General features: G+C 43.3%; 1 protein-coding gene across 2 annotated transcripts in view; it reads right to left on the bottom strand.

Moving 5' to 3' along the window:
• Positions 1-14,618, bottom strand: part of SLC39A11 (solute carrier family 39 member 11) — a 549,451-nt gene that overhangs the window by 164,261 nt on the left and 370,572 nt on the right. For both annotated transcript variants that reach the window (XM_048488149.1, XM_048488150.1), the window contains exons 9-11: positions 8,429-8,587; positions 4,099-6,725; positions 914-1,014 (exon numbers count right to left, since the gene is read on the bottom strand). In XM_048488149.1, the coding sequence (XP_048344106.1) occupies positions 6,647-6,725; positions 8,429-8,587 (238 nt within the window). In that variant the 3' untranslated portion in view covers positions 914-1,014; positions 4,099-6,646. The remainder of the gene's footprint in view (positions 1-913; positions 1,015-4,098; positions 6,726-8,428; positions 8,588-14,618) is intronic.

Here is a 14,618-nt window from a genome sequence, read left to right as displayed (position 1 = left end):
CAAAGGAGAGGCTTCAGAGAACTCTGCCGTCAGGCAGTTGAGGAGTGTGCCTTTGCTCTTAAGTTAGGAGACAGAAGCCTCTTTATTGCCAAGTACAACTTAGAATATTTTTTTTTAAAGAAAAAATAGAAGGCATTTCTCTACCAATGGGGAGCGGGGTTAAGAGGTGAAGCCAGCCTGTCTTACGAGCAGTGACTCAGGTGGTACAATTGAGACTGGCTTCAGTGTCAAGAATGCACTAGTCATTTTCATGCTGTGCAGGGCTTTATGGTATCAGTTAAATAATGAGATTATTGTTTGGGTTGCGTGCAAAGCTTGCAGCTCAGGGATTCTTGTTGCTGCCTCCTCCCTAGAAACCACAATCATATTAAGCTGCACCTTCCCTCCCTGACAGGTAAACATTGGATGCCCACGTGAAATCCCTGCAGGAGAAGGTTCCGCCTGAGCCCTTGGTGAACCAACCACACAAGCTACGGGAAGATAATGCTGGCTTCAGCATTCTTTGTCACTGACTCAGCAGCAGGCAGAGCAAAAGAAGACGTGAGCTAAAGTCGTATGCTGCCCTGGCGAGGGAATGAAACATTGCCTAGCTGGTGAATATCAGCTGCTTCTGCCTCTCTTTTCGCGCTGCTCACTTCCTCCTTTCTCTGGCATGCTTCAATCAAGGAAATGTGTTGATTAATGATATCTTGTGAGGTGGAACCAGGGCCTCTTCCCAGGGCTGTGGTTGCATCTAGCTCTGCTTCCAATCCAATACTATCTCTTTTTAGTCCATGGAGGGAAGGTGGTGCAACTGAGCTTTGAGCACAGATTTGGGCAAAGTTTCTGACAGGTAGACAAGGCAAAGGAGAACGGGCAAAGTCCAGGGTATACTTCCTTCAACTAAACTAAAAAGCAGATGGCTTTGACCTACCTTAATGTTCTGATTTTGATGGCCTCATCCCATCATGCTTTAGGGAGCCTTTCGTGCCATTTGAAAATTTCTGTGGGTTCAGATTAGCAGGAAAGTCCCCACTGAAAGAACAAGGAAATGTTTGGTTACAAACTGATGCTGTTCATCAAATTCAAAAACTACCTGGGGGAAGAAAAGTACAGAAATCTGCATAACCACGAACACTCTTAGGCAGTGCAGAATTTGGTCTTTTTGTAAAAGTCTTGGGACAACATCTCCATCTTGGAATTCGGGGGTTGTTGTTTTTTAACTAAAACACCTTTGCATGTGTAATAATATCCTTAGAAACTGAGGCAGCAGCTGCAGAGACTATGAAATAAATAGTTCTAGACCCAAAACTCAAGCCATATACATGCAAGTCCAGGTCATACTTTTTCTGTGGTTCTCAAATTCTTTATCGAAGAAGAAGAAGAAGAAGGAGGAGGAGGAGGAGGAGGAGGAGGAGGAGGAGTTTAGATTTATGTAGCCTCCTATAGGAGACTCAAAGGGACTTACAATCTCTTTCTCTTCCCCCCTCACAACAAACACCCTGTGAGGTGGGTGGGGCTGAGAGAGCTCTGAAAAGCTGTGACTAACCCAAGGTCACCCAGCTGGCGTGTGCAGGAGTGCATAGGCTAATCTGAATTCCCCAGATAAGTCTCCACAGCTCAAGGCGCAGAGCGGGGAATCAAACCCGGTTCCTCCAGACTAGAATGCACCTGCTCTTCACCACTACGCCACTGGTTAACCACTATACACACTGTAACAAAAGAACTCATATACAATCTCCCACTATTACTTGCCAAAATATGAAATTTTGCTTACTGTGATGCACAGACATTTTACAAACTGACATTTTACAAGCTAGGGCTCTTTTGCTCTACTCTGGTTCCCAAACTGGAGCAGGGTGTTTTTATTTTTTATTTTTGTTTTAGCATCCACAAAAAGTTTTCCCCTGATGCTTCTGCTTCTGCAGTTTCCTCATACTTGCTCCCTTGTTTCCCATACCTACATTGCTCTGCTCATTCTAGAATGGTAAGAGTAAAAGAGGATTGACCCATTGTGTGAACAGGAGGGTGTGAATTTCAGAACCTCTTTACTCACACCGGTGCCATTTTCCTCCATATTCCTTCACATCTACCACCTCCCACCCCATCTCCCCTGCCAGAGGGGTTTTGCCAGTTTTTAAAATAGTTGGCAGTTGCTGCCTCCTGCCTCCTCCCTAGATTTACTTACATCATAACACTATAGAGACATAGCAAAGAAACCTTCTACTGTTGAGGGAGGGAACATGTATGCTTCAGAAGAAACAGAAACCAAGATGGATAATACCTCCCCCCACTGATGCTCAGTTGTCACAGGGAGTCATCTCTGCATAGAAGCAATCTAAAATTTCATGCACAAAAATGATGTGCCCAAATGAATGCACATTTTCCTGATGTTTTTTTAAAATCAGCTAACTATCTAATAAGTTCTTTCCCAAAGCATTTCTGAATCATTTCTGTGTGTGCCAACAAGTTGCTAGGCCTTTAAAAAGCACTAAAGAGACAGAATTTCCTCTCCAGTAACCTTATCCAGGTGGTAAACACCTGCAAAACACAATACATCCAAACTAGCACAATTACCTGAATATTTAGTTTAGCATTTATTGTCCTGGTAACTATGTTAATAGGGAGTCACCCAAATTATCTAACCTACCACATTCTTAACAATCACCAAACCTTTTTGCAGTATAACATTTCAATCAGGCTTCTGGAGGGAAATGCCTTCTATTCTGGTTTCTAAAAACAAACTGTCGCATGTAAAACAATGACATGCCTTCAATCAGTGGTTTAGGAAGCTCGGGCCACGAACGAGGTGAGAAAACCTTGCGGTCGCTTTGTCAGGCAGTTCTTAGTAATGTAGTCAAAATGACACATTGGTCATGTGCCAGCTAGGTAGTTCTGGATGACATCCAATCTAAAGCGGGCATATTGTTAACCACCCTAACACTGGAATTATATTGTTTTATAATGAGTTTGAGCTTTGATTACAATCAAAAGGATTATCAAGGACTTTAAGAAGTAACTTCAGGTTCTGAGAACAAAATTTAGTCTTGGTGAGTCAGTGTGGATCACATCAGGCCGCAAAAGTCTCTTGAGATAAAGAAAGGAGAGGTGTGCATCAGCCAATGCAATTAGGCAGCATGGAGTTGTTGAATATCCAGGGCTTCCACCTTTCCCTGAGGAGACCAGTACCCTACTTGAGAAGATCTTTTCCAACTTAAGTGGCTCTTCTGTTGGAGAAACAGTCACAAAAGTGGAAGGAAGGCCCCACATCTTGCTTAGGGGAATGGGAGTATGCAGGCCACTGTGTTCAGCTTGATGTATTTCAGTTTCCAGCTATCCAGATTTAAGGCCCTCTGTTGAGGCCACTGACCAAGTGAAAGAGGGATCAGTCAGGTGAAACCATCAAAAGTTCTGTTGGGTTCTAACAAAGGCTACCAAAACGAGCTTTGGATGTTTATTTACAAATGATAAAAAGCCATTTTGCAAGTTTGAACAAACTATTTTTAAATAAATTCCATTCAGTTGGAAGAGAGTTGGCTAATCTTGCATGTGAGCAACAACTTGCCAAGTCTGAGGAACCAGGCCAGATATAGCAGCTTTCTAGGGACAGCTTAGCTTCTTTGAGTGCAATGCTAGGTAGATCTACCCAGATTCCTCATTGGGTTTATTCTGAGAGTCTTCCTCCCTGAAGGGAGTAATAATGCATTTTCTTGCTCGTCAGTGATCAGGAGGACTAACAGTGCAATATTAAGTGCTGACCTTTAAAATGTATTACAACTCTATGGCCATCTGCAGTGATAGCACAACAGCCCCAAAGAGATCAAGCCATCCCTTTTATTAACTGGAAGACTGCAATGGTGGTGTAGGGAGTAAGGCAGCTAAGCCAGGCCACCAGACTCCCCAGTTTAAGACCACTGGCACCCTAACATTCCCCTCCAAACTGTCAGCCACCTCAAGTAAGTCCCTGGAGAAGTAGCACATATGTTTTCTAAATTAATAAATAAAATAAACCAAGTGCATCTGCACACAGAAATAACATTGAAGCAAGTTGCATAGCATTAAAGATTATGGAAGCATAAATGGCAGGCATTGGATGATCCCAAGCGGTGAGAAACCTACCTTCAACATTCTTCAGATCAAAGTTTGATCATTCTCTTCTGATAAATGGCAAATAAACCATTCTGATTACACATGCTCAGATGACTCAGAACATTCCATTGTCTCCTGCTCTCTTCTTTCAGTCCAACACTTGCATATATTCAGTATAATGTACTATATTTGGTGGGACTTCCTGTCAGGTAAATTGTGCATCCACTAGACGGCAGTTTCTCTTAGAAAATTCCATTGGATAAGCAGTTCTGGTTTCTTGACAGAAAGGCAAGCCTTGCTCTCCAATGAATACAGTTGAAACTCCGATAGAGTCACAACCACTTTAAAGTTATAAGCAGAAGAGGTCTTGGGTAAGTTTCAGCAGTCTGTTCAATATTTTGTTCTGAGAATGCCAGAGTCGATCTCAAGCTACACACGATCAGGTTTGGCAGACTGGTACAATGAAACTGGTACAAATCCCTTCTGCCCAAATCCTGGCAGCCTACCATTCAAAGTATACCAATGAGTTTGTGATCAGGGAGAAGCAGGGCAGTTTCCGGTGGTCAGAAGTGCAGGTTCTACTATTCACTCCACAAGGTCATTTCCAGACAATGGATAGTAGATTTCCTTCAATTTACAATCAAGAGTTTAACAACAATATGAAACAACATGCTTTGTTGGGTTCAGTTGTACCAACTAAAGAGGCCACCGGCTTTTATCACTGCAGTAAACAAGTGGATGTGCACTGTCACCAGATGCAATGCTCGATGGGTCAAGAATTTGTTGAAGCATATCCAACTTCAGTTGAACCTGAATAGTGATGCTTGCTGAGAGGATACATAAGACTTGGGCAGAATATTTTTTTTGATAAGAGAAACATAACAGCATTAAGGGAAATGACAGTAAAATTCTGGATCTCCTCTTTTATTTAGCCTAACCACATGTCAGGTCAGTTGCTAATCATTTGGCACAAATCTGTGGACGTACAGGCAAGTACAATCAAAATCCCCAAACTGTAGAAGTAGCTCTGTGGCTTCTGGCTGGTAGTAATTGTCTCCCTGGGTAGCCTCTCTCCAACCTTCTCCCCCTGCCCATCCTTCCTGAAGTTTAGAACATGGGTGGTGGGGGTGGGGGTGGGGGTGGTAGTTATGAGAAAGCCAAGTAGATTCTGCTTTGTGAGCTTGGACTAGAATTTGTTGCCCATGGATTAGGCACTGATTATCAAACAGAATCTCGTGAGGAACCTTACGACAACCTATGGGAAAATGGGCTCCAGTGATATGGATTTATAATATTTGGATTTGATGGATAGAATAAATGCTACAGGCCTAAAACCAGAGGGCTTTTGACCTCACACAAATAAGTTAGCTGCCAAGATGCCAATTAATTCAATTCTTTTTTCACCACAAAGCAGAGTTGCTATCTCTTTTGCTCAGAGCTTTAACTTCTATTATTGATACGTCAGATTAATAAGGAAGAATGGACAATTCCCTTCTAATAATCTTTGTTTGTGTCCATAAGAAAATAGCAAACTGTCCAAGGACTGTTAAAATAGCTCCTTGTTTGTGATAGTAAGGAATAACATAGGCTCACTCCACACATGCAGAATAATGCACTTTCAAACTGCTTTCAGCACTCTTTGAAGCTGTGCATAATAGCAAAATCCACTTGCAAACTGTTGTGAAAGTGGTTTGAAAATGCATTATTTTGTGTGTGTGGAAGGGGCCATACACATTGTTGATTCACCTTCAAGGAGTCATCAGTGAACTTCACTGGGTGAAAATGGTTGGAAATAGCAGTCAATTCTGCCAAAAGAGTAAACTAATATTTCATTGAAGCTCTTTTCTTTTCCCTAGAAGAACAAAACAACATAAGCCTAAAAGAGGGGTGTCATTTTTCTATCTAGATTATGCATACTGAGCAAAGAATGGATCTGAAGAAGGCTGGGCACTTCAGACATTTGCCACAAATATCCTGCCTTTAAAAAAATTGATGCTTACTCTTGAAATAGGCTTCAATTACAGTATCCACATAGGAATGTTCATGCCCTCCCACCTCTAAGAGTCCATTTATGCTACTGATTAAAACTGTTTTACTCAGTTCAACAACGAGAATAATCGCAATATTTTCAAAGACCCGAAGAATGCATTGTTACACCATTTGTGTAGGTGGGTGCCAATAGCAGCACATGAGACTTTTATCTCTTCAAGATTGCTCCTTTCAATTATAGCACATTACAAGTTTAGTTTACACACAGCAAAGATATTCATTGATAAGACCTGACCTTTATGGATATGAAAACCCGTGTTCCTTGCAGATCCATCAATATTTTCCTACAGATATCCCAACAAGAAAATTACAAATTGGAGATGGGGGAGGGGAGGGGGGGAGGATTCTGTGTGTCCTTTAGCTACCTGCTCTGTATTAGGGCAAATAAAAAGTCCACATCATTCAAGCAATCAACATCAGCCCAAATCAGTACAATGATGTAATACACAAAGTCCCAGTTCCAGCTTTTGATTTGCCCAGATTAACAGATTCTGAAAATCAAGAATGTAAGGAAAGAAAGCATCTCCTGTTATCCAAGTCCAACATCCAGGGACATCATGACCACAAATCCTAAAATGGAGGTCCAGGAAGCCAGCTTCCCGTTGCCACTGTGAAGAAAAAATGAGAACTATTTCAAAAGAAATAATGATCCTCCCTCCAATGAACCAGGTTGACATGAGAATGAATTAAGGTACTTTTGTTTGCAGCAAGTTTGCTAAATAAACTCTGCTCAAAGAACCAAGGTTCTTTGACAGCACATATCACCCAGGCTGCGTATGCAAGCACAATCCCTTTCTTTTGCTCACACAAGTTACTCTGTGAGTTGAACTACCTGTCACAATGGCAAATCTACAGCATTGCTGGACTGTATTACTATTGGTTCTGGTGGGTCTTCCGGGCTGTGTGGCCATGGTCTGGCGGATCTTGTTCCTAACATTTTGCCTGCATCTGTGGCTGGCATCTTCAGAGGTGTATCACAGAGGGATACACCTCTGAGATACACCTCTGAAGATGCCAGCCACAGATGCAGGCAAAACGTTAGGAACAAGATCCACCAGATTACGGCCACACAGCCCAGAAAACCCACCAGAACCAGTTGAATCCAGCTGTGAAAGCCTTCGACAATACACTGTATTACCATTGCCTCGATTACTGCAGAAATGAAGTATGGTTTCCAGTTAGAACTCATGACTGGTTCCACATACTGCAGTTGGTGGAGGAGAGGGGTCTAGATGAACATGATTGGTTGCTATGAGACACAGTAAGTTTCCACCATGAAGAAATGCTGGGATTGACTTGTTTGGTTCTGAAGAACGGCCTCTGTAATACTCATAATGAAGTTGCTTAATTATCATCAAGGAATACTCTTTACATCACTGAAGCAGCTACAATTTGCAAGCTTTCTAATATGCATGTTTACCCATCTTCAAAACTGTGAGGTTAGAGGGCAAATAAGACATAATGGTGGCAGAGCCATGCCCCATTCACATTTGGAGGAGGAACTGGGGCTCCACTAAAATCTCCCCCTGTCTTGCTGCCCAAGATTACCTCCCTGCAATCAGTTCCTCAGGTGGTTTTTCCCTGGCTGGTTTCTGCTGTCACTCTGGGCACTGCCAAGAGGAAAGAAGCTGGGCGGGGTTGACTGAAGGAAAGTAAGTTGCACCTGGTGGAAGGTTTAGATTGAACTACCACCTGTGTAGCCTTCTTGCCTTAAATCAGTCCTCCAAGCCCACTCTTTATTTGTGACTGCAGTTGAATCATTTAAAGATGAGTTTTCAGAACTTGCTGACCCATCTTCACAAAAGCTGACTGAAGGGGAAACAAAAGGAGTGTTTCATTCATGTTTTTGTTGATGTACATCTGAACATGTCTTATTACAGTGTCCCTTGTATGCGTATATCAGAGCCAAGTACCTAGCCCCCTTGTTGGTAGACCAAGTTGAGGCAAGCGACGCACAAAAAACTGTATTTCTCCTTAATAACAAGGACAATGCGACGTTGGAGGCTGTAGCAAAATTTCTGTGTATTGTTATTTCAATACACTCTTAACCATCCCTTCCTACCAGTATGATTGTTCTGTTGTTTCTTATGCCAATAAAGGTTATGAAATGAAATGAAAAAATGTAAATCTGAAGACATTATTCCTTCCCCCAGAAAAAAAAATCAGACTGAAACTATGCAGCTTTTGACCTTCAAAAGAGGCTGATGCACCTCCCAGATCAATTTGGAGCAAATTCTTCTCTTTATGTTGCTTGAGGTGCAAACGGGGTGAATGAAAATGACTGGAAGCAGCTGGAACATGAGATGCTCACCTGATCTGTGCCTCTGGGATGATATCATCCATCACCACATATACCATTGCACCAGCAGCAAAAGCCAGGGCATAGGGGAGGAGAGGTTCTGCTAGTACCACAGCCACAGCACCAAAAATGCCAGCTAATGGCTCCACCATACCGCTTAATTGACCATACCTGTAAAAGAACCAATTGTCACCAGAGAAGCTCTAAGCAAAAATAGGATGCCTTTGTTTTATGTACAGTGGCTTGTTTCTCCCTGTTTCCCCCCAGTCTGCCACCAACTGAAAGGCACAAAGTCAACATAAGCTAGTTCTTTCCCTCTGGGGTCAGAGCAGTAGGGTTGTTTATCAGTCTTGTAAAACAAACAGAAGCCCTTTATGACCCATCACAGAGGAAGACAATTCCTGTTCTTTCATAAGGAAGGTGAAAAGAGAGCATACAAAGATGAGAACTGTCTTTTTTTCCTCCCTCCCATTGTGTGATTTATCCCACCTTCATCTGGACAGCTGTGCTGAATCTTCCAGAACATATGTGGATATCTTATAGATAACTGGTTCTTATTAAGTAACTGATGAACTTTCAATCCCCCCCCCCAACATTATATGTTATGAAAGAATTGACAGATTATAAATGATCAATATGCTATAAGATGCTCTTAACACAGCCTTCAGATTCTGTTTTGAATCCAAACTGTTCAACAGTCCTTGACAGCGAGACCATCCTTATCTGCTACTCTACTCTTTTAGATTGGACACATAAACCAGGCCTGGAATGCAAAAAACCAGAGTTTGCTCTGTTTCTGTAAAAACTTCAGTTTCCCTGAAGAGAACCTAACCAGGTGGCTCTCCTCTTTTAGCAGAAAGTATTCATCCAGGTTTGAATCCCCAAATATGCCATGGAAGCTTGCTGGGTGACCTTGGGCCAGTCACACACTCTCAGCTTCAACCCTGGCAAGCATCGGAGATCTCCAAGGAGTAGTAGGGATGTGATATGGAGGCAGGCAATGGCAAACCACCTCTAGACATCTCTTGCCTTGAAAACCCCACCATATTCCTAATTGCATTTTAGTGAACCATTTGCTGGAGCATAACAGGATGGTTGCCTCAGATAAACTGGCATCACATGGTAAAATGACAAAATACTGGCAAGATGATCCTTAGTCACATAGCATACCACTGCACTGGCAACCCTATTTGCTGTTATTACACACAGTCAAGATAGTAGTGAGTAGAGGAACTGGGCTGTTGCCTTGAAAGGCAAGCTGCTCACCATACAGCCACTTCTACTGCAGCCACAAAACTAATAGGGCCGGTTTGCAGCAGAGATCTCCAGTTCCTCCAGTTATGTGTGCAGAGAGTTGGGTTGATTCTTCTTTGCCAGTGTGGTCAGTATAACCTTATTCAATTCTGTACTGAAATAATCTGAACACTTCCCTGAGAAATTAGATCTGGGTGCCCACCACTGTAGGATTCAAGAGCACTGGAAGAAAACAGAAGCTGTGTAGGGTAAAAAAGACATCATCCTGGTACTTTGATTTTTTAGACATCATCCTGGTACTTTGACATCATCCTGGTACTTTGATTTTTTAAAATGTGCACGCAAACCAATTAGATCTGCCTTTACTGTGTTCAGCGAACCTCAGGGGTGCAATGCCCATTGGGCAAGGTGGGCCGTTGCCCAGGGCGCCTCCTTGTGGTGGGCGCCAAAAATGTAGGGTTCATTTGTGGGTTTTTTTTGGTATTTTACTGGGTTTTCTATTTTTGGCCTGCAGGGGGCGCAGTTTTAGGCTAGCAGCACCAAAATTTAAGGGATGTTTCAGGAGACTCTCCTGATGCTATCACCCAGGTTTTGTGAGGTTTGGTTCAGGGAATCCAAAGTTATGGACTCCCAAAGGGGGTGCCCCCATCCCCCATTGTTTCCAATGGGAGCTAATAGGAGACGGGGGCTACACCTTTGAGGGTCCATAACTGTGGACCCCCTGAACCAAACTTCACCAAACCTGGGTGGTGGTAATACTAGGGAGAGTCTCCTAAAGACAAATTCTGAAACAATAAGGCTGCTAGCTTAACAATTGCACCCCTGACAGCAGGCACCCCCCAAATTTCCCCAGATTTTCCTTTTGAATCCCCCTCCCCTTTGGCATAGATTTAAAGGGAGAATCTGAGGTCCCCAGTTTAAACATTGAAAGTGATGCTGTTTCAGGGTGGGGGAGAATCAACCCCAAAATAGCATCACTTTCAATGTTGTTTAAACTGGGAACCCCAGACTCTCCCTTTAAGGTGGATTTAAAAGGAGAATCTGGGCTCCCTAGTTTAAACACCATTGAAAATGATGCTGTTTGGGGGTGGATTCCAGCATCACTTGTTTAAACTAGGGAGGCCAGATTGTCCTTTTAAATCCACCTTAAAGGGAGAATCTGGGGTTCCCAGTTTAAATAACATTGAAAGTGATGCTGTTTCCCCCAATTGGGGGGACTGGATACAACACCATAGAAGTAATAAAACATTTTGAAAGCATTTTGAAAATGCTTTCAAAATGAATATTTCTGCTGTGTGGCATGGCCCATTGCTGCGTTCAGATTTGTGAGTTGGGGCATGTTCTATAATGTGAGGGTGAGTTTCTGAAACAAATCTGGTAAAAAAATCATTGTTTGACAAGGGAGTGGAAGGGCGGTTGTGGTTTGCCTAGATAATTTCACTGGGAATAGCTACAAGGGGGCTGGGTAGGGTGCTGCGTGGAACTAGTAAATGTCGGGGCATCAAACTCAGATTTTGCCCAGGGCTCCAGTTTGCCTAGTTACGCCACTGGCAAACCTGGTCAAAAAGCCTCTTCATATCTCTGAAAATAACTTGCTCACAATCCCTTCAAAATAGCCAACAGCCATTAACAGGGATTCATCTTCCTCCTTTTCTCTAAATGGTTTTGGACCCACATTTAAACTCTCCTTTGAGTTCCTCTTCAGAATTCATTTCTGTCCCAGTTGTCCAGGAAGCTCTCAGAACATTCATGGGCTCATCCATCTCCACCTCGGAAGAAGACGTTAAAGTTCCCCTCTCTTTTATCTCCTCGTTCACTCAGTTTCTCTCCCAAGCTCTTGTGAACTACATTGAGGGGGATAAAGCTGGCTTTTAAAAAATTAAGCCTGCTGGACTTGGATCTGCCTCAGTTTTAGCTGTCTTGCTTAAAGTATTCTTTGTTTCCCAGTCTTACCAAGGCAGGCAAGAGAAATACCGTCTCACTTTCTTAACCGTATGAGTTTTCTGTGTTAATAAGAAACAGGCTGTCTGCCACATCTCTGAGGAACTGACCCCAATATCCCCCCCTCCCCCCCTTAAACATCAGCTATATTTAGGTGGATTTTATTTGGTTTGAAAAGAACGCTTTTGAGGCAGATGTTCCTAGCATCCTCTGTCTAACTTCTCTCATACAGCATAACACTCAGCATACACTCACAGGCAATAATACAACCTGACAGCGCCTGAGTTCACGGCCTTGGCTTTTTCACCTCCAGAGAGGGGAAAAAGTGGTTTTGAAACCCAGCCCAGAATGAAGGGAAAGGAAACCATTCCTTAACCCAAATTACATAAACTGTTCCATAAGCACATCAAAATGGAGTGAACAGAAACCACTGGAATGACTGAATCGGTTTAACATATTATTGCCCCATTGATTTCCAAGAAAAATCCACATGAAGGAGTGAAGGAGATTTATTTATTTCGAGCCCGTTTTTAATAGCTGGAGTTTTCGAGCTTTCAGGGTACACAGCGGTCTTCTCCAATCAGGACAAAAGTTATAAAGAAGAATAAGCTTGCACATAATATATGAGCATAACTGGCCTCTCAAAGTGCCAACATAAGAGTCTTTTGAGACCTAATACTGTATTGATTCATGGAAAGATTTGTATCTCAATTAGCTAGGATACTGGAGAACACACATGTATTTTTTATTTGTATTTAACAAAAATATAAATTTTATGCGATGGATAGACAATCAGACGGAAACAACTGTAATTAATTGTCAGAGCAGAGAAGGACAACTTATTATTGTGATCTGAGAAACAGTGTAGGGCTTGAATCCCATAGATATTTTTGCTGATGGAAGGAGGGACAGGGAATTTATGGATTCCAGTGTTCTTATGTTATGAAAGACTTGGATTTCCACAGGAAAAGGGGGGAACCATCTCCCATTGACAGAAATCATGGTGGAATCCAGCCCTAGGTCAATAAATTATTTTGGGGGTTCAAAACAATCTTAACATTTTGGTCTCTGGCCCATCTTTTAAAAAGTTGATTTACCATTCTTTCTTTAGGGATAGACATCGAAATTAGAAAAAAGAATGGTCTCGACCAAGGAGCAATAACGGCGCGTAAAGTTTCATTTCTATGGTTCACATCAGGGCTCCGGTAAACCCATGGCTCTTGAGCTGTACGCGGTTCTTTCAGTCTTATACCGCAGCTCTATTTGTTCAGGTAGGTTGGAGGGTAGCGTGGCAAAATCCTGTGCTGGAAGGAAAGGTGAGTGGAGGGGCCGAACCAGAGGCGGCTTTGTGCATGAGGGCACCGCTTTTCGCGTCCCCTCCACTCACCGCTCCTTCCAGCGCTGCTCTGAAGGGCTGGAAGGACACGCCCATGCTGCCCTCCAACCCCTGGAGGTTGGATGGTAGCATGGGTGTGTCCCTCCAGAGCAGCCGCCACCCTCCCTCTACCATCCCCACAGCTGCCATCCCCCCTCTGCCCCACAGAGCAGGCAGCTGCCTGCTCCGTCAGGCAGAGGGGGTTTCCCTGCCCTGCGCCGCTGCCTCCCATAGCACAAGAGGCAGCGGCACCGGGCAGGCCGCAGATGCCATCCCCCCTCTGCTCCACGGAACAGGCGGCTTCCACCTCCCAGCGCTGGAAGGAAAGGTGAGTGGAGGGGCCAAACCGGAGGCGGCTCCATGTGGAGCCGGCTCTCCGGCTCAGTAGATCTCCAGGGCTGTGGAAAACGGGTCCAAATGGCTCTTTGGGTGGTAAAGGTTGCCGACCCCTGGTCCACACTAAACAGCCCCCCTAATGCTGGGTGCAGAACAGAACAGGAAACATCAAAGAACACATCTGGAAACAAATGATTTTCCTTGAGAAGCTTTTGAAGGAGGGGATGACAGCACACTGAATAAAAACTGAAATAAAAGTATTCAGCGCTTTATGCTTTCTATGTTTTATATCAGTATAGTTTTATAAGTTAAAGGTAGAAATATTTTGACGTCTAAATGGAACTGTTTACGATATATGTTTAAGACGACACAAGGGTTAATAAAATGATAGGTTTGGAATTTGCTGTTTAGAACGAGAATTTATGCTTCGGAATGTTTTCCCATATAAGAAAGTCAGTATATGTTATCAGTAACAGAACTGAATGTAAATCTGTCCTGAAACTTTATGATGGTTTTATAAAGAAACCACATGACCTGGAGTCTGTCTCTGAATCTATCTGGAAGAAAGGGGCAGATGTCTTGTCAGGCTGCCAACAAGTGAGTTGCATCTTCTAAGGAGGATGGATAAGGCAGGTGTCATCTTGTTTTGACACTCTGAGGAACATCTAGCCCGGTGATGGCGAACCTTTGACACTCCAGATGTTATGGACTACAATTCCCATCAGCCCCTGCCAGCACGGCCAATTGGCCATGCTGGCAGGGGCTGATGGGAATTGTAGTCCATAACATCTGGAGTGCCAAAGGCTAGCCTATGAGGTCACCCTTGTGACTTGAAAACGATACACTGCTCCCTCCCCATTGCTGATAAAGATGCCCATTGCTATGGATGTCATTAGATCAGGCCTTGGAGTGACTTTCAGCAGGGACAGTTATTCTTCTGCAGTTGATAGGCTGGCCTGAAATAGCTCTAGAGTCTAGAGTGCTTGACAGCTCATTTAAATGTTAAAATCTCCACCTCTGGTTCATGGGATGTATGCAGAAGTATGAAAGGGACTTAATCTGTATTCTCATGCAGAAGGTTAGCTTAAGATGAAAAGGGTCAGGTGGTGATGGACAGATGCAACTGTACAAAATATGGAAAGGAGCGCAGGACTCCTTTAGACTTCTGCTTCGTACAGGCTGTTTGGATGTATTTTATTTTATTTCCATTGCATCTTCACAAATCTACTTCTCACCCCTCTGGAGCTTCTGATTGATTTTTGAGTCTCCAGGGACATGATCCTGATTCGCACATTG

Source organism: Sphaerodactylus townsendi, linkage group LG03 (assembly GCF_021028975.2).
Source record: "Sphaerodactylus townsendi isolate TG3544 linkage group LG03, MPM_Stown_v2.3, whole genome shotgun sequence".
NCBI classification, from domain to species: Eukaryota; Metazoa; Chordata; class Lepidosauria; order Squamata; family Sphaerodactylidae; genus Sphaerodactylus; species Sphaerodactylus townsendi.
The sequence above is the reverse complement of the archived record's forward strand: the minus strand, read 5'-3'. Positions and strand labels throughout refer to the sequence as shown.